Source organism: Numida meleagris, chromosome 3 (assembly GCF_002078875.1).
Source record: "Numida meleagris isolate 19003 breed g44 Domestic line chromosome 3, NumMel1.0, whole genome shotgun sequence".
In the NCBI taxonomy this organism is placed as follows: Eukaryota; Metazoa; Chordata; class Aves; order Galliformes; family Numididae; genus Numida; species Numida meleagris.
The window spans coordinates 62,531,847-62,552,480 of record NC_034411.1 but is presented as its reverse complement, the minus strand read 5'-3'; the positions used below and the strand labels follow the sequence as shown (position 1 = coordinate 62,552,480).

Sequence of the window (20,634 nt, the reverse complement as noted above, 5' to 3'; positions counted from 1 at the left end):
ATCATCATGGTCCCAGCACGACCTCCAAGGGACACTATTTTTAAATGATTTCTGTTTAGACATCGAGCTGTTGACTACAGCTTTGGATGCAACTCAATGTTGACTGCAGATCTTTGGATGCAACCATCCAGCTAATTCCTTCTCTCTCTAACAGTCCATCAGTTAAAATGACATATCTCCATTATAGAGGCAAGAGAGGGGGGCTATATTGTGGGGGATCATGTCAATGGCCTTGAGGAGGATGAGATAAATGACATCAGTTCATCTTCCCTTGTCCACTGACGCTGTCACTCCACCACAGAAGACTACCAGATTGGTCAGGAACAATCTACCCCCCTCAGTGTCACTAGCAGGGATTACTCTTCTTCAATTAAAAAAAAAAATATTATTCCACAAAATCTTGGTTTTACTCAAAACAGCGCTGGGGCTGCCATGCGCATGTTCTCCACATTCAAGCTGCCAAAAGACAAAATGATCATAAAGCACTAAAACACAGAGCAGGGGAGGGAAGCACTGGTTACCATCTCCTTCCTTCGCAAACTGGACAGCTCCAAATAGTCACTGTCAATAATGACAGGATGGGACCATGCCACCATGAAACCCAGTTCTGTACAACTGATGTTTTAACTTCAGAACTTGTATTTCACAACTACCGTACTTCAAAGCCACTAAAGACTTTCCAACAGTGAAGAATAATGGCATATGAACTTGTAGTGAAAAAACGATGAAATCTGTTAGTAATGACCATTCTTTCCAACAATCCATTCCAATAAGTAATTTTATAACTACTAGTTCAGCATAGATTTTAACTAATACAGATAAAACCACAAGACAACACAAAATTTGGACTCTGCCTATTTTGGAATGTGGTTGGAGCCACAAGCTAGTTCACACTATGAGGAAGTAATAGGGCAAGAACTGCTAGGAACTATAGACTCTCCTCTAGAACTTTTAGTTGGACCTTCTGGCTGTCAGGACAAACAGCCTGAGACCAAGTGCTGGTCTGAGGAGCTCTTTTCCCATAAGAAGACTATGGTTTGAGTCCTGACCCTGTAACAAACCTCCTACCACTGCACATGCACCATAGGGGACATCTGTACAGCCTACACAACTCCACACGACCTCTTGATAAGTGCAGGAAGAGTCAGAAAGACCAACGAGAAGATGCCCTGCTGCCTCCCCGCCCGCCACTCACCTGAAATCCTGGCGTGGAGGTTGGGCTTCATGCGCAGCCCTGGGGATGGCGTGGTGGCCTGCAGCACCGCCATGGCTGCCCGGCGCAGCGCACCGTCAAAGATGGGCAGCACCTGGCTGGGGAAGGCATTGAAGTACTCCCCGATCTCCATGTTGGTCTCGAACAGCGTCAGGGCGTCAACGAGGACCGGGTAGTGCGCCTCGTCGTCCCCCTGGCGCAGGATGCCGAGGATGTCGTCCCGGTGGTGCTGCAGCAGGTAGGACTCGAACACCTGCCCGATGAGGCTCACCTGGTCAGCGCGCAGCGCCATGCCGAACCTGCCCGGACGAGCAAGGCAAAGCAGTTAAAAAGTGAGAGGCTTTGGAATCAAGACATACGGGAACCTAAAAACTTAGGAAAAAGCTCATAGCGGAGGGAGGCCCCAGCAGGCCGGGGCTGGGCTGTGCGGGGCTGCCACGGGTACCGGCTCCTTCCCACCTCCTCACGGCCGCGAGGTGGGATGGCGGCTCCCGCCAGACAACGGCCGCGGGCGGTGCTGCAGGCTCCGGGCACCCCTCTGCGAGGGGCGGCACCGCGCTCCTCACTCCCGCCCGCCACCGGGGCAGCCAGCATGGTAGGGCTCGGCCGGGGCTCTCCCCGCCCTCAGCGCAGAAGTGAAACCTCCCGCGTTCGTTCGTTCGCGCGGTCGCAGCCGCTGGTCCCGCCCGCCCCGGTCTTGGGCAGCGCGGCAAGATTTGAATGCGCCGCGGCGCGGCCCGGCAGCGTGCCGCATAGGCCCCGGCCGCCCTGCCCGCCCAGCGATACCTGCAGCGCGGGCCGCCGCCGCCCTTCTGGCCGGGTCCCGCCGCTCCGTCAGGCGGCGGCGGCGGGAGGAGCGGTACCATCCCCGCCCCTCCGAGCTGGGCCCGCCAGATCCGCCCGCCCGCTGGAGGCCGCCCGGCGCGGGGCGCTGCGGAGCTGGGGAGGTGTCCCGGCGCCCGCGTGAGCAGTGCTGGTGTAACTTCTTTGCAAGGAAGTTAGAAATTCTCTGTTGAGTTCCTCGGTCTTAGGACCTCCCACTGTTGGCTTCTGTTGATGGTAAAGTCCCGTTGCTTTATAAAATGGCCTTTTGCTATCCAGTCGAATGGACGTTGCTGCAAAAGCACTGCTGAAGTCTGCACTAATACATAAATCCATCACCGAAAATTCAGAACTATTTCTGACAAAGCATCTAGGTACTGTGTCAGGCTGAACCTATCTCCTCAGCACACTTTCAGTGTCAGCTTTATTCAGCCAACGGTGCTGTCTTGCAAGATACCCAAACCAGGCTGCTTCTTTCTAATGATGATGCATATATATGTTGGATGTTAGGAAAAGAATATTCTCAGAAAGAGTGGTGAGGCTTTAGAGGGAAGTAGTGGCGTCTCCGCCCCAGAGGTGTTCAAGAAAAGGGTGAGTGTGGTGCTGAGGGACATGGTTATCAGGCATGGTGGGGATGGTTTGGAGTAGGACTAGATGGACTTAGAGGTCTTTGCCAACCTTAATGATTCTTTGATTCTATGTTTCTGCACACCTGTTGGATCAGTACTGTTACCCGGTTTATTGTATGGCAGAGCTGTAGTATTTGTGATGTCCTGGAGATGTCTTTTTGTGCTCTCTCTAACCTGGTGCTTTGTAGCTCAGGCAACTAGAGCAACAGGAGGAAAGATGATGCAGCCGGTGACCAGCAGCTGGAGCAGTTAATTACAGCTACAGAGCAAGTGACTGACATTGTTGTGTAAAGGTTGTAAGTAGGCTCCTAAAAGAACAAAAAAACTGACCAAAAAAAAAAAAAAAAAAACCACAAAAAAAAAAACCAACCAAAAACCCCAACCAAAAAATACCAAAAAACCAACGAAACCTATATGCCTGGAATATTTATCATTGTCAAATGATAACTAGTAACAACTATGTGCTTCACGTAGTAATGAAGAAATACTTAGTCAATAAAAAATCCTCCTCCAAAAAGTACCTTGTGTTCATTCAGAAATCCATGAGGTGTGTCATGGATTTAAAACTGCTTTTCAGTTTTACAGAATACAGTGTGTGCCGTGGAGCTGGCAATGTCTCAAGAGTACAAGAACTGTCAGCCAGTGCAGAGGTCAGTGGTACACATCCAACATGCAACTGGGATACTGCCAGCAGGGCTGTATGTGTGCTGAGACGAGCCCATGGATCCCACAGGTTAGGTGAGGATTCAGACTAAGCAGGATGAATGAGATTTGCTGTTCATCTGACCATAACTCTTAAGTGCTACCTTAGTTTCTTTTCCATAGCCAGGTGCAAGTGTGTCTGCCTCTCCTATTAACAGGCTGCAGTATGGTTACACATTTCTCTTTGCACCCAGGCACCACAGCTGATAGTCTGTGACTGTAGTTAAAATTCAAGGATTATTGCTCTAGTTAAAGAATTAGCTGCTCTCTGAACTCTTCAGTTAAACTGTAGGGCTGAACTTGGTAGGCTTGATCGTTGAATACACCTTGTTATAATAAGGCCAGATTTTGGTAACTATTACGGAACTATACTTTAAAATCCTTAAGCTTAGTTCTTCTTGTTTCCTAGCAACATTTGCATCAACACTTCTGGCATCAGCTTCTTCTCACTGTGTTCAGCCTGCTGTTTACCACAAGCAGGCCTCGATTCCATGCCTAACTGAAAATAGAAATACCCTTAAGAGTGACCAGGCCTTACAGTGCAGTTTGAACAGCAGATAAAGCCCGAGCTAACTGTGTATGTGTTTAAAAGGATGAGCATTAACACAGTAAAGGAGTGCAGTAAAGGAGCCTAATGGTAAGCCAGGCAACAAGTTAAGTTGTTAACAGTCAGGCTAAGCAGTCAGGCTGGAGAAGTTCCGGTTCAGCTGGGCTACCAGGTTTTGTTACGTGATCCCAGTGCTACCTACAGGTACATCCAATTACTGTTGAGTATCTAAAGAAATGGATATTTATAAATAATAATACTAATAAAAAACACTGCAAAGTAATTAAGCTTTAAACAGCAAAGTGATTTTGCTATACAATTGTACTTCAAAATTTTGCCAGGGAATCTATAGAAAAAAATGAAACTGATACAAACAGTGCTCAGTTCCATAAAGTAGCTAGGCCACAATACTAGAAATTATAGATTCACTTTCACTAGAGTTAAAAAAATGGCTTATTGCTTGCCTATGAAGAGCAGTAACAGCACTGTTACTAGATTACACTGAACATACCAGGAGAACAACAACACAATTCCGGAAAGTCATTTTGCATCTTTCAAAGCTGCTGTTTTTCCAAATGATATTTAAAAAACAAAATATAATAAAAAAGACAGACTAGGGTTCCTTACACCTACATTTAGGCAACTGAGGCATTTACATGGGTTGTTGCTCTGCAGTCTTTGTACAAGCAAAGGAGGTAAGTGTGCTGATTCACTCCTGAAGCTGCCTGTTGACTGCAGGGGCGTTCTTTAGCTGAGTGACTCAGTTACCTTCCTTCTAAGCAAGAACGAACTAGTGAAATTTATCTGTGACTAGCACTGGGATCATGTAACAATATTCATATATATCTTAAGATAAGGGGTTGCTCTGACATCCTGTACAAGCCCGATTTCTAAAGTTATGAGTGTATTCTGTATGCAATTTATTGTCAGTATAGTAAATGTACTGAAGTAACTGAAAAAATTGTAGGAGGAAAGAGTCAATCAGATAAAGCAATACTAATAGTAGCTTGATTTTTCAGACATGTGTGGTTGTATTTTTTGTGATTTTTTTCTTTTTTTTTTGTTCCCCTTGAGTATACCTTCCAGGTACAATTCCTGCTGCAGAACAAAGCCACGCAGTTCCTGTGACATAATTCTTTCTTGTGGTATGAGAGTATATATGTAAAATGGAGCATTTTACTGCTAACCTGGAAGATTCACTGGCTTTCCCTTTCATCACAGAAGTATATTAAGCAATCCAGACTGAAGGGCCAAACTTCTGTCTGAAGGCAGATTATGATGACATTCTGATTAAATGTAGTATTCTTCTGCATTTTGCGCTGGTCAAGTACAGTTTGTTACTTCCTTCTTCCATAGGAAAGCACAGTAAGGATTAAACTACATCATTTTGTATTTGCTCTTTGACTTCTTACTGTTAATTTCTTTCTGGATAAAACTGTTAAAGGTCAGAGGGACACTAAGACCTGATAATCAGATTTAATGTCTCAGATAGCAAAGAGAGCTTTTGAAAGCCAAAACATTTCCCCACCATTTTAAATAATACCATGCAATTTCATTCTAATTCTGCCCCTCTTTAACTCAGATGTGTCTGTTGAATAATAGGAGGGCAAGAAAACACCCAAGAGTTAAGAGTGTGGATTGCAGAACTGAAAAAAAACCTCAAAACCCTGGGTACACCTTTTACTGAAGTCTAAAAATATGAGCAGGTAAAGTGAATGCATATATTATCATCTTACAAATATTGTTCACTATTCCATACACAAAAATACAATGGAGTGGAGAATGGGAGAAAAAGGCAGAGCCCTTTATATACTTTGCAAAGCGTGCAAGAAAAAATACGCAACACTCACTTCAGAACCTTGTAACAAAATGAGCTAGTGTATTTTATTTCGGTAACAGCCAAGAAATCTGACATTTTGCCCAATATGGCTTTCTTCTAAATTTAAAAAGTTGCATATACCTCCAGTTGAGTGCACCAGCTACAGAAAAATCTCCTGTATACATCTTCAATCCACAGCAGCATCACCAGAGTACAGCTTTCCATGGAGTTTTCAAGCTCATTGTAAGATAGAAGTTTTAAAATGTTCATTTAGAATATTTTATATTGTTTATATGAAAACATACAAATTTTTCATTTATACATATACTACATATAAAACTCATTGTAATTAGCAAGTATATTCATCTGGGTATTTACCTTTGTGCATACAGGGAAAAAAAAGTATGTAGTTAGGGCTTCAGGTGAGATATTAAAGATTGAGACCTTTGTATATGCTAACTAAAACATTTTTAAACAACTCAAACAATTGTTCCTGCTTTTAAAAGATAAGAGATTTAGCTTAAAAATACATTCATAAAACAAAGAGACAATTTTCTCCCTGAGACTACCATTGTGAGTTACTTTGTGGTAATCATCGAATGAAAAAATATAAAAGAGACAACAGGCTTTTTCTATACGCTGCAGCAAATTTCTGGAGCAACACCAGTGTCAAAAAGGGTGTCGATTGGAGAATCATGCTCACTAGCTGAAAAAAACATGTTCATATATTAGACAGTAAAACTCTTAATACAGACAACTGAAGGTAATTAATTTTTAAAGTTCTGTAACTTTAGTATGTATAAAAGGCAAAAAGATTTTTGAGTTTGATTATTTACCATTTCAGACATGAATTTTATCTAAAGCAAGACTTTATGTCCCAAATGTTGACTCTTGATTTATGCAGAGATACATAGTATGGTATTCTACTGGTTTCAAGCATGTCTTTGTTAATATTCATAACTTAAATGCACAATTTGTGAGAACAGTTGCTGTTTAAATTCAATGACAAAATGTTAGACAATAACTGGAAGGTAAAGTCTCATGGGCATCGGTTAAGATGTCAAAACCCTGTCCCAATGAAAAAGATCTGGTTTGTCTTTTATGGCCTTCTCAAAATCACTCTGAGCATCTACACTGATTTCCACAGAATTTACATTCTTCCTTTTAAATGTTAGAAAGGGGACGGTTTGTAAAATGCTATGAAGTAACAGAATAGAATTGGGATGGATTAGACATACCCTGCCCAAATTGGAGAATTTTTCCTTTCACAAATTACACTGTATTTATAATAACCATGCGATTTTCTGGGGAGGAAGCCTTACCTGAAATAAAAGAAAACACATTTATAGGAAAAAGGGGGAAAGCATTATGTTTGTTCTACCAAAATTTATTATGTAGTAATTACAAAGTTTAAAGATTCTTCCATCTTAAGTAAAAATAATAATTACACACATTATATAATACCATGTCAAGTGATTCCAACAAATATCACATGAAATACAGTGCATCTTCAAATCAGAAAGACAAATATTTTCTCATTCACAGTGTTTGACAAATTACAGGAAAGCTTGTTCATATGAGGGTTTACTTAAGGTCATGCTCTTATAAACAGTCCACGTCACGCTGTGCCACAAAAACAAATCATCTCTCAGAATGTGAAGTATCGGGCAAGCCACTCCTGGCGTTGTGGATCTGGTGAAGCCACTGGTGAAGCATCAGTCTGAGGAGGGCTAAATTCACAGAAAGAAAAGAATATTAACTCACAACTAAATGGAGTACCCAAGTTAGGAGGTAAAGATTGTCACAGAGAATATCAAGTACAGAACAATCTTGTTTTTCCTTGGATTCGCTATCAGTGTGCCTCTGGATATGATTTCATGTGTCCCTATAGCACCTGTGATCATCCACTCCATTGGAGAGCATCAGCAGCACAGACAAGTCAATTCAGAAGCCACATTACAGGGTGGGCGAATAATATTTTGGGAAATATAATTAAAAATCTCATGAACAGCTATGTATTATCAGAAGAATAAAAAGGGCTTTCTTGGAAAAGTGTGTCTGTAGAAGGTCCTCTTTTAGCATCCTTTTCCTGTGGTAAAGTGAATTTTCAGAAATATGATGCAAGCATCATATTTGTAGACATGTGCTCACAGAGACTAGTGGGTAACACACCATTTTCATACTTTACACTGATCACAAATATCACTTGCATTGTTGTTCATGCATATATTTAAAATATTCTTAATATACTAGGAAAAAATAAATTGCTGCACTGCAAACAAGATTTGATTCCCCCTTGAACCATTTAAATTCTCACTGAATGAGCAAGAAAACATAATTTCATGATACAATTGAGTTTCTTTATCAATTAAAATCCAGAATAAAATAATCTCTACTGTATTACTGGGTAATACAAAACACAAAACAATTGGGAATGGAAACTCCAGCATTACAGTCCATGAGTTCATGCACATGCATGTTATAGGTATCTGAGCACAGTCATGCACATCACATGCACAGGAAAAATAAGAAAGACAGTATTTTTTAAAAATAACTGTTTAGTTGACATAGACTGTTCTTTACTTATCTATTTTGCATTCTCCTATTCGCTTCCTTTAATAATGAGTGGTTGCTGGGTATGTGGCATTACGCATTAAAGCAAAAGAAAGGGTAAACAGCCAAGAGTGGAATTGGTAATTATACATTGCTTTAAGTTGCCAACTTGGAGGTAAGAGATCAGTACCAACCAAATACAGCACACAGCACTTTTTCGAGTGCCTTTCATATGTAGCCACAAAAAGCAGAAAGATTTAAATCCTACTTCTATAAAACCATTTTAAGTTATTAATTCAGTTCATTATATCAGTTAATTAGAGAATGACTTGAGACTTCAATGCTGTTTTTAGTTACCGGAAGCTCAGCATTAAGCATTCAAGCATATACCCTTCCTGTTTCTGCAGTAAAGTTCGCCTATGAAACAATTTGCTATAGGTGAGGAAAGGGGAAACACAGAACATCCATGTAGCACAGAAAATTGTTTTCTAACATCAAAACCATTATCACACAATACTGAATAAAAGAAATTCTGTGCTAGTAACAATTTCTAAATGACAATCAGCAAGTAACACAAACAGTTAAAACAATTGTTCATATATGTAAACAATTGGAAGCACATGAATTCTGTAAAGGTATCTAGAGAGGTTTTCAAAACTCAAGACATGAAAAAGTGAGAAAATACTTCAGTAAGGTCTACAATAAAAAGGAATACTATAAAGAGGTTACAAATATAATGTAAAAATTGAAAATTCTGTAATATTACTTGTACCTCTGAAAGGCTCATGAAGCAAGTGGGATTCAGCTCAATACAAAAGCAAAATTTTCCTGAGTTAAGAAAGAAAAAAAGAGAAAAAAAAGATTGGTGAGGCAATGCTCACCTCAAAAACGTCTTGGGCTCTTTGGGTGGTATTGGCTGTGGCAGTGGTTTGCTGCTGTTGAACTCAATATCGTGGATGGGTGAGTTAGGAATGGGGTCCAGGCGGTTAGGATGTCCATTGCCCACTCCGCTAGATTCCAGAGCACTTAGATTGGGGACACTCACAAACCTGTTTGTTGATTTATCGTTCTTCTTCTTTTGCTGCATTAAAAATAACAAATATAAGGAAAGCTTCTTGTACCAGAACAGTTGAGGAAATCTGCAAATTTAGGATTTTTTCTCGGTGGCTTTTTGGGGGCACAGGGAGAAGTTGGGTAGGTAGGAGAGCAACCGGGACAGAGTGGACTTTTTTTTCTAATTGTAGTTTTACTGTTTATTTTGACCAGAATTGAACAACACAATTTTTTTTTTCAAATTTCTAAATAAGACCTCTTAAATAATCAATGAGCACATTATTTTTAAAGATTTTCCAAGATAACATTTTGCTCTATTCTAAGACATCAAAGATAGTAAGCTTTCCTCAAATTTACCATTTAGCCTGTTAAACCTTTCCTCTTTACTTAAGTCTTTTCTTGGTGTTAGTGGAATAGCTCTACTGACATATATAATCACAGCAAATTTCAGCAATGAAAAAAATAAATCTCTCTAACAGGTTTCACCTCATTACTGAGGCACATTCAGTAAAACACGGAACCTAGAGAAGCAGCTCCATTTCTTTTGAAGTAATTATACCCTCATAGCTAGCCAGCATTATAATAATACTGCTGAAGATGAAAATAATACTGTGTGAGAGTTCTGTTTCTTGCTCAAAGAAAAGGCTAGACTTCTAATGCTACTCCAGCTAACACTTCTGGGCACCAGATGGCACAACTGAACATTTTTCCTTTCTTACTACTCTTTATACTACGGATGATATTCAAGGGACTCAGAATACTGACAGATTTTATTTTGATATAACTGTTTTACTTTCCATAACATACCATAAAAAGGAATCAGTACTTATCTGCTTTTATAGATATTTTAATGTATAAATATGCTTCAAATAATTCTCTACGCCTTAAAAAATAACTGACAGAATGCCACGTGTGTTTCCTGAATTCTACAGAATATTCCATGTCAATGATAAGATTATTTTAAAACACCACCTATTTAAAAAAATTAATTTATTCTCATGAGTTATCTATTAACTGAGTATATAATCTATACTGTCAGCAGAAGAGCTACTCTATTCATGATGTCAAGAGTTCAAATGGAGACAGAGTCCTACTGCTTGTTTGTTTATATTCTTCTGCTTAGTTCTCTACTAGCTTTGATTTCAGTACCTTCCCTCTCCAAAGCTGAGAGGTGCAAGTGCTGCTAATATAGTGCAGTGGTGCATATGCTTGTAAAATAAAATTAAATATATATTTATTGAATAGAAAGCTATACTAGAAAAATGGTCTTTTTTAATCACCACGGTAGAATACCACTAGCTGCAAAATATAAAACTAATTATTCAGGGTGAAGAAGCAGAAAATAACAGCATCATAGGAAAATTGTTTGTTAAAAATAAAAATAGCCAAATGTATGGACAACAACTGCAAGGTATTATACAATGCAATTAAAGCCGTGTGTAAACCACATCGTAGTTAAATCTGTGTACTCCATAGGTGACTCATTTCTGGAAAATGTATTTATCTCTATAAGTGCTTTGAGAAACACTACAGACTATATCTTATTTTCTATAAAGTACTCTACACTTTCAAGGCAGTTCAACCTGGAGAAAAATTGTGTGTATTGTTTCCATGAAATTCATGCAAAGTATTATGAAACATCATATTCAACAACATAATACTAAACAGATCCATTGCATAAATTTGAGAAACTCTAATACATACTGCAATGGTTGTAATTTTGCATTAATGCACAAAGCCTGCATTGATTAGTAACTTCTGTTTCTTTTTTATTACAAAGAGAATGAAGTTTTCAGTTTCTCTGCAGTTCATTCTCTAATAAACACAGTATGTGCTTTGATAAAGTAACATGTTCCACAGTTCATGAAATGAAAAACTAAAATGTTCTGGCATACATGACTTTCCTAGAGTCTTAATTTTAAGTGATAGAAGCATATGACAAAAATATATGAATTATCACTATGCAAATCTGACGTTGAAGTACTTTTCACAAACATGTCAGATTTCACACAAAACACAAGCTTACATGCTCAATGATTAAATTTCACATCTTTATAAAGGAGTGGTTCAGACAAACTTCCAAAATTTTCAAATAACCTTTAACACAACAACAAAGAGTTCAAATTAGTTTGGACCTAGCAGAGACAATACTAGGACTACTAAATTCTTTTATGCAGGTATGCATAGAAGTTAAGTATCAGCAGATAAACTTGCCAGAACTGCTGGACTCCTGGAAAGTGCTGGAGGGCATCGACAATTTATGGCAGTTTGTGCAGATGTGAAAATACTCTGATCTGAAGTGAAACTGTAAGACTTAGCTAAATAACACAGCCTGATCTCTTAAATGACAGGGACAGACCATCCTATTTGTTCTAGTCAACCGGCTGAATAGATAACCAAAAAACTAGATCTTAGATAAAATTATCCCAGTGTGAAAGAACCCTGAATTGTGCAAGACTATATTGCTTTATTTGGTATATCTTGATTATTGTCAACTCATCCCATACGTGCCTGTTTTTTTGGCAATCTGAATGTCCACATATAATCTTCATAACTGATACAACTAGTAACAATATAGCCTAGAGAAATCAAGACAGAAATTCTGCTCACCCTAAACTGGGCATCTACTCCAAGCTGAAGACCACTGTACACCAATCTTCACTGATCATTAATCAATTATCCCTTAACTGTAACAGGAATTTAGTCATAGAGTGCACATGTAGACACTGAAATGCAGATATATAAAAGGAGGCATCAATACTGAATTCAATCTTGATCAGACTTTTTGTGCTATCCACTTCCCAAATGCATAATGGATGTTTTGAGTCCAGCCGTTCTCTGACACATGTGAACTGTTTATCCCCAATGTGGACTTTGCAGCCACTGTTAACTCTGATCGCTGCACATCTCAGCCACTTACATTGTGCCCCTTGGGCTACCCTCTGCTTCAGAGACATCCCAAGTTCTACCTCTACAGCTGGGAAAAATCTTTTCTCTTTCCATGCAGGTGAAATAGCCTATCGATTATTGCAAGAAGGAAGGAAATGTCAGAAAACTCATTCTGACTTCTTAAGTGGTGAAAAGAAATAGAACGAAGGCACTCAACTACAGACTACTTATGTTTCTCATACAGGAATGCTTCTGGCTTTTTAAGTGACAGCGATGCTACTATGGCTGTTTGTACAGCAGCCTTCCTGGGCTGCCATTCACCAGGATAGAGAGAACTGGAACAGGCTGTTACTGAAGTGTTTTCACTTCTATAGGATGTAACTGTAACTGAGATGGTTGAAAGCTGATTTCTGTCTTCTGCTGCCCTTACTGTCCATGCCTGGTTTCTCTCTCCACTTCTCTATCTTTTTCCACTCAGACTCATTCCATGTCCTTCTCATACTCCTTTTCTTCCTGTTTTTGCCCTTATTTATTTTCTTTCATGTCCCCTCTCCCTTTGTCTTTCTAGTGATCTCCCATTGTGCACTGTCTGAAAAATAAAATTTGCTCTTGCATATTCCAAAATAGCCAAGGAAAACAATGAAAATCAAAACTAATTTGGGATGTCACTGTTCTCTTTTACATGCTACATTTCTGCCCTCTGTAGCCTTTCTATCCCTTTTCTATTTTGATTTTAGAGTTTTGTGAGGAGGAACTGTGTTTTATGTCATACATACATACACAAAAGAAAGAAATACCTGCACAAAAACGAGGAAAGACAAATGGAGAATGATGTTCCTTGTTTTGAACGTGTTTATAAAAAAAGACTGATATATGTACACACAGACACATTTCTTCTTTTTAGTATATGCTAACTTTAGATTTCTTATTTTTTTACTTTAGCAATGAAGTCCATGGAACATACCTTCACCAATGGATTAATAACACCAACATTAGGGCTTGCATTAAACACTTTGTTGTAGTTAGTCTCCCTGTTAACTAGCTCCAGCTGATAGAACTTTTTGTCCTCCTAAAAAGAAGAACAAATAGAAACTTCTTTTTACGCATTCTCAATCACTTAGTGGCCAAATCTGCCTATAAAGTGATCTCAAATAAATGTAGGCTTCTATTTTTAAAAGAAATGGATACTTCTAAAAACTACATTTCATATTTAATGTTTTATATATTATTATATGCAAATATTAAATAATTTCTATTTATGCAGTTCTGTTGTATATGTTCTAATTGTGCATTGTTAAAGATTCAGTATAGTTAATTTGAACTTCCCTCATTCCTTCTTGCTTCTGAGTTAGAATCTAATCAGATTAATCTGAGTCAGGCTGCCAAGGTGTGAGTTTGGGAAACTCACTGCATCAAGAAATTGGAACTCTTATTAGATACCTTTTAGAACCCTCTCAGATAACTCACAGAAGAGACTGTTTCTTATATGGCTTACATGGATGGCTTCTTATTCCAGGACTGCAGATAGGGTATGTCTGGCCAAGGTCATACTGCAGTATTTTTTTTGTAATAATGTATTATGCTTGATTGTACAAAACTCTGTATTTAATAGGTTTACTGTTATGAGACGCTGGAACCACAGGGACAATGTGTTAAAGAATACAAATACAAGCTATCAGGATTGGTTCTTTAGATTCATTTTGAACACTTTTAATTAGATTAACATTTGTATTTATTAAGATATTGAACCAAGAGAGCATAAAAGTCTTACAATCAATTTCTTTATGAGTTGGTCCCGTTCTGCAATTAGGTCTTTCAGTTCTGAGATAAGCTGCAAGTCTTCTGGTCTTGATTCTCTGTTTTTATACTTTTCCTCCATTTCTTCTAAACTTTATAGGAAAGAAAAATACTCCCTTTAGCCTGATCAAGTGCTAAATGATGTGTGAATAAAGTCATATATTTGATTTGTGCAAAAGAAAGTTCAAGTAATAAAAACAGGATGACTTTTTTTCCTTGAAGTAAATTAATTTCTATGTTACCACTCTCATACCACTAACTTTTGGCTAGTTAAAAGTAACAAAACCCAAAATCTTTGCTACAGAAACTAAAATTTTGGGCAAAATTCTATGAACTTCACAACCTTTTTGTGCATGCAGTACTAGTTTTTAGAAAAAAAGGCCTCTTGGAAGCCAGACTGAAAAGAAGGTACTCAAAAATAAAATAAAAAATGAAATAAAAAATAAAAAATAAAATAAGAAAATACAGTACAGTCACAGAACACATAGCTGAGACTGGTTATTATGCATAATACAGGAACTACAATGCATTATATTTAATATTAATGTAAATTTAAAAAGCTGGCAAGTGATCTGGTGAGGAAAAACCAAACAGTACGATTTTCTTTTAATAGATGGCTACTCCAAATAAAGTTGCATGGTTGTGACACTGAAGAAATAGATAGATAAAGCTGGCACTGTCTTCCTCAGTTCATGTGGAACATACTGGGACAAAGATATCCAAGAACAGTGAAGACTAACGAGTAATTAATTCCTCTCCACAAAAGCAACTTAGTACCATTAGAGCTGAAATAAAGGAATGAGCTGCAAGAGAAAAGCAATAAAACCTGGATATTAGGATATCTGAATTTAAAAAAAATGCCATGATTCTTGGAAAAAAAAAATAGGGAACTTGAAATGCTTAGTGGGAAAGCATTAAAGGAGAGAAGTGAAATAAGCCAACTGAGAGATGAATTGCACAAGTAACTGCACAAATCTCCTTGTTTCTTCTAAAAAAGAACAAGTTTTGAAGGCACTTGATGATTTCAAATATCTGTGTGTGCCTCTGAAACAATGTTCATAATGCTAAACATTGCTCTAAAGGAAACTACTAAAATACTAGTCTCACATATTCTGCTTTCAAGTAGTTCAGTGTACCAAGTTTCAGAAGAGATTCAGAGGAAAAAAAGATTCCTAAGAAAAACCTATGAATTTAGGGTGTCCAGTCAGCTCAAACTTAATTCCACAAGACACACTGAAGTGACCATTTTTCACTTTAGGTGAGTACTTTCTCCTCAGAAACAGATACATAATTTTCACTTTGAGTTACCTCTGAAAGCATGGTTGCTCATTAAATTATATTTTTTGATGGGATTATGTAATCTATTTATATAATACATTATGAATGTGAAAAAAAGACTTTATTTGCAGAAAATGCATTTGACTCAGCATAACAGAAATATGCACAGATGGCTTAATTTTGGGGTATACATTTTATGCTAGGTTAAGCTGTTGTATACAGATCCCCAGAGTATAACACATAGTTATGCACAATTCATAGAACCGTGCATATGTGTGCAAAGGAATAAGAAGCAAAACTTTCTGCAGTTTCTGACTGCTCACATTAAGACAGAATTAGATTAATTTAGGCGTTACTGTTCATTATTAGTTGATATTTATGTAGAAAAGTTTTCTATCATATCCTCAGATCCAATTACTTTCTCTGCCAGACATGTTGTGCGGCAAATCCAAAATCCCTCACTGACCACTTTTTTTCGGAAAGCTCTCAATGTCTTTTGGAGCCCTAGCCAGAAACTTGAGGTTACAGACCAAAGGGGTTACGTTGCAGAAAGGGATAAAGAATGAAGTACGTGGAAGACAAGAAGACTCTGACTAGACAGCATATAACTGTACCACTTCTCCCCAGACGTGGTCCAACCACAAGTGGTATTTTGTCTGAGGCACTCTTTAGTATCCTGCTAAGCCTGTATAATCCATTTCAGCAACTAATTTTCCCTATGTTAGCAAATCTGAAAATGTTTGTCATTTGCTTTGTATAATCATACTTAAATAATTACTACTGTACTAGTTTGTAAGCTTGCTGAAGAAACTTTTGTATTCTCAAAAAAGATATATTAATGTATTAATGTATTAAGAAAAACACTCAAAATCATACTTTACCCAGTATTCTAAGAACTCCACAGACTTAATATTTTTCCTACTTCAATTTTCTTCTTTCAAATTATTAGTAATTATCTTGCTAAACTATCTTAAAGCTTACAAGAATCGTGCCAACAGATGCAATATTAGGCCCCATATTTGAGTGAATTTTTTGCACCTCTATACCTCTGCAGTATCTTCAGTAACTTACGGACATCAGAATGAACTAACATTGACTCAAACGCAGCTACATACAAACTTTTTTAATGCAACAAAACTTACGAAACTTGTAAAGCTGAATTAATTTCCTTGAGCAGCTCTTGGGTCTTATTAAAATCTGCCAGCATGCTTTGTTTCTCTCTGATGTGATCTGCTGTCAAGACATCCAGCTCTTTCTCATGTTTCTTGCTTAAATCTTGCTCATGCATCCTGTTTAATTTATTTTTTGTTAAAAAAAGAGTTATTCTAAAATCAGACTGGTTTGTTCATCATGATTTTCTGCCACACTTTTAATGGCTTTTACACAATACCAGACAACACAGAAAGGAATTACTGATTCATCAAAACCCACTACTTACTGTCCTCCAATCTCCTAGCTTATTTCATTGAAAATGCATCTCCTTTAATGCTTTTTAAAATAAACAAACATAATGAATTAAAAAAAAATAACCAGACAACAACAACAAAAACACTGGAGTAGATTGTTACTAAAATACACCAAAATGTGCTACTGAAATGCAGCTTAACTCTATGGTAATATTCGCTACCAGTACTGGGCATAGCTTTTCTGAATGAAAAATGACAATAAATATCATTACTTGATTAAAATGAAAAATTAAAAGCTGCAAATGGTGAAGTATCTTCAGTAAAACAATACATTAGACAATACATGTTTGAGTGGAAAAAATCATACCTAATCTGTTGGTTAGATTCGCTGCGTATTCTAAGGACTTCTTTCCCTTTGAACTCTAGCTCCTTGGTCAATGCACTTATATTGTCATGAAGATGCAGAATCTCTTTGTCCAGTTCAGCTATATGATGGTCTCGATGTCTCAGTTCATCTTGTAGATCTGATATTCGGCATAAAAATTCTTTCTCCTATAAGTAGCAGCAGCAAAAAGTATTTTAGTAGAGTTGTCTCTCAGAAGCATGACACTTGTTTTTGGAAGATAACAGCTGACCAGAATTTTCCATACAACACTTAAGAGAATTCTTTTCTGTTGCATGCAAGTACAAATAATGAAGAAATCAAAGTTATACAGCAAGAAAACTCCATCTGTGTGAGAATTTAAAACATTGTAATTGCCATTAAAGTTTGTGTAGTTCATTACATTTTCCTTTTTCCCATACAAAAACAAATAGAACTACAGGGCTGGCATTTAGCAATTTCTACCTCTACAACATACGACATGGGGAAGCTGAAGTTTACGACACCGTTCAACAGAACAAAATAGCATGAGATGCATGCCCTGTGCCAGCGAAGACAATGACTCAGAAATTTAATATCTAATGTATACAGAAGTACAAGAGTCATAAATAGCTCACAGCTCAAAACACGCCAAATAGCTCATCTAGGTAAATACTTGCCTAGATGTAGGACGTATGGTGGTACATTTTTTTTTTTCCCCTACCTTCTTAGTGCAAAATATAACTTCTACATTACTCAATATTTAAACTGTATCCAATAAATCAATAAAAGTCTTTATTTTTACATAACAAATTCCTATGCAGCTAACATCTGATAAGCTCATCCAGATCCCATCCCAATGGTTTTGATAATGATTCTCCTCAGCTTAGAAACACCCTGTAATAAAATTAACCTTTTTGGGGGTTTCCCATTTCCATCTATTCCATTTCTTAGTTTCACAATAATTAATCACCATATAGTTTGTAAAGATAGAAAAGCCGAGGAGATTTCAAAGTAGTTTTATGTATAATTGTGTTTTGTGTTTTCATGCATCCAGGAAATACAAATATATCCTAATGCACAAATCTTTAGTGACAGAGCTTTAAAGATAACACTCTTCCTCCGTACAAAAAGACTATCTGAGAGTTGTAAGAAAAAACAGTGGAAAAGTTAGGTCCACATATTTAAGTATTTGAAAAATTAAGAAATATAACCACCGTGTTTTGACTTCTATGCATCCAGTTCAGCTCTGATCCTGTAAATGGATGGGCATCTCAACACACGAAAACACAACTGATTGCTTTGTCCTCAGTACAACTAAAGCATGTGCTTAGCACCTTGTTGTGCTGAGGTTGAAAATACTAGGCATTTGGTTGGATCAAACATGTGCCCTTGAACTACACTTTGTTTCTTACAAGTTTAGGCGTCTCAAGGCTTAAACAGTACATTGAAATTACATCCTACTAAACCCTCCATGTTTTCTTCCATGGCTGACAGCACCACATTTTTGCCTGTGGTGCTCATGCTTTAAAACCCACATGGAAGAAGTAAAAAATAAAAGGCTCATCCTTGAGTGTCTTCGTCTACACAACAAAAACTGCTTCCTGTAACAACATACATCTAAAAGCATTACATCTCTCCAGTACTGGCCTTTTGGGAAATGAATCCTGAAATGCGTATTCTATATTCAGATAAAGAAGTTACATTTTTTTCCTTTATTTTCAGGAATCTGGCTTCCTTTCAGTAGAGAGGAAGCTTTGAATTTTAGTAACTAGTGGAAAAACTGATTTTCTGTAAAGTAAAAAATGATAGATAAAAGTGAATGAATCAGTTTGCTGCTGAAAGCAATGGTAGCTCATACTGGATTTAGGGTTTTAGTTTTTATATAAGAAACAAGTTGGAAGTCGTTAGGTTTCTTTAGAAGCCAATTTATCTTTTCCAGGTTGGCTCCTGAAAATAAAAAATATTTTAAGTTTGAAGCAATCATTTGGCTTTAAGCAATCACTCCTTAATATCACTAGTCATAATAGAGAAATAGCTTTTTCCTTTTTAAGTCCTGCTGGCTGCTGAGGATGAGTAGGATTTTGTGTGAATCAGCAGTTTCTGTCCAAGGCAACTTAGTGTGCTCTGAGATGGCAGCACAGCTCTAAAAGGAAACTGCCCTGATATGGCAGCCTTTACCAGGCTTCTAACAAAGTTTGCTGAAGAAAGAAAAAGCTAAGCACGGAAGTTCAGCTAAACTAGTAGGAATGCGTTACCTGCTGGTTGGTGCTGGCTGACTTTGAAAGATTACATTTCTCCTTACATTTTCACAAGTTACTGCCTCTAGCTAACAGAAAACAAACACCAATTACATAATTTTATAGTAAATTCCCAGAAGTGCCTCCTACCTGTCGTCTGCCAAGTTCTATGCTTCTTTCAAGTTCCATTTTGGCAGCTACCAGTTCCTGCTGATGGTTGTGCCTTAGCTGGTCAATTGCTGCTGCATGTTGATGATTTAGCTCTGAGCGCAAGGAAGCTAGTTAACGTGAACAAAAAGAAATGGTTATTTTGCGAACGTTATTTGTTAAGTAACAATAACAGTCAAGCTCCTTCAAGTACTGCTGCTAATCTAACACACACTGCTTATATTAGCCATGTGAAATTTCTGTTGAACAGGTTGAACTCATTTGAGCTCTGCAACCACAAGGTTTTAGACAGACAAATTTATTTGGCATTAAAATACTAGTTACTAGAAGATATCTTAGAATGATGAGTTCCTATCTCTCAAAAGATGGTGGGTTGTCTATCTGTCTCCAAAAGCATGGCCTATGATGTAAAATATTTATGGCCAGAACTAAAATTGAGACCTAATTTTCTAATTACAAATACTTGAGTATTTGCTGTTACTTATGCACAGTTAACAGAACAATCATTCATTTTTGCATATGGGTTTTATATGTACCTATTCAACCATTTATACCTACAGATATTGAAAGCTTCTGCAAAATGAAGCTTATAAGAACTTTTTGAAGAGCAAGTCTCCAAATGAAATCTATAATGAATTCTTACTTGAAAATGTCACTGTTTCCTTTGTTCTGGTATTTTAATACAGGTTTGTCAGTATTAAGAGGAAAGAACTTTTCTTTGGTTAGATTTTATTTGCCATCACTGACATTCAGTATGTCAGATTATTTCTGCATTAAAACTTTCCTGATGTTATTTACTCTCATGTTACATATTCCTTATCATTAATTTATATCTTTCAGATATTTCGTGATGATAGAATGTTTTCTTACACCTTAGTAATTACTCTCCACTTCTTTTTATATCTCCAGTGTTCTTGTTTACCAGACTTTGTTATCTGGATTTTTCACTGTCACAGGTTAAACAAGATGAAGAGAGAGATTTAGGATTTTTTTTTCTGGATTTTAAGAGAATTATTTTCTCTACCTTAGTGGCATCCTTGGTTAGATACATACTAAGCTTTTACTGTCAATCAGAAGCAAGGATGAAATGCTATTTTTCAGCAGCAGTGCTTGGCTTTCTAATTATTAATTGTTCTGTTTTAGAAAAAAATAACTTT

At 37.4% G+C, this 20,634-nt stretch overlaps 2 protein-coding genes across 7 annotated transcripts in view; both read right to left on the bottom strand.

Moving 5' to 3' along the window:
• MCM9 (minichromosome maintenance 9 homologous recombination repair factor) overlaps window positions 1–2,192 on the bottom strand; it is a 51,639-nt gene extending 49,447 nt beyond the window's left edge. Inside the window, exons 1-2 of one of the 4 annotated variants that reach the window (XM_021391154.1) lie at window positions 2,000–2,192; window positions 1,196–1,512 (exon numbers count right to left, since the gene is read on the bottom strand). In XM_021391154.1, the coding sequence (XP_021246829.1) occupies window positions 1,196–1,512; window positions 2,000–2,079 (397 nt within the window). In that variant the 5' untranslated portion in view covers window positions 2,080–2,192. Of the gene's footprint in view, window positions 1–1,195; window positions 1,513–1,672; window positions 1,906–1,999 lie in introns of those variants that run through there. The other 3 variants (XM_021391156.1, XM_021391157.1, XM_021391155.1) reach the window with 3 other exon arrangements.
• The window catches only part of FAM184A (family with sequence similarity 184 member A), a 60,950-nt gene continuing 46,093 nt past the window's right edge, over window positions 5,778–20,634 (bottom strand). The window contains exons 12-18 of one of the 3 annotated variants that reach the window (XM_021392535.1): window positions 19,460–19,587; window positions 17,076–17,260; window positions 16,445–16,591; window positions 13,999–14,116; window positions 13,192–13,296; window positions 9,167–9,366; window positions 5,778–7,462 (exon numbers count right to left, since the gene is read on the bottom strand). In XM_021392535.1, coding sequence (XP_021248210.1) covers window positions 7,381–7,462; window positions 9,167–9,366; window positions 13,192–13,296; window positions 13,999–14,116; window positions 16,445–16,591; window positions 17,076–17,260; window positions 19,460–19,587 — 965 coding nt within the window. In that variant the 3' untranslated portion in view covers window positions 5,778–7,380. Of the gene's footprint in view, window positions 7,463–9,166; window positions 9,367–11,948; window positions 12,065–13,191; window positions 13,297–13,998; window positions 14,117–16,444; window positions 16,592–17,075; window positions 17,261–19,459; window positions 19,588–20,634 lie in introns of those variants that run through there. The other 2 variants (XR_002437180.1, XM_021392536.1) reach the window with 2 other exon arrangements.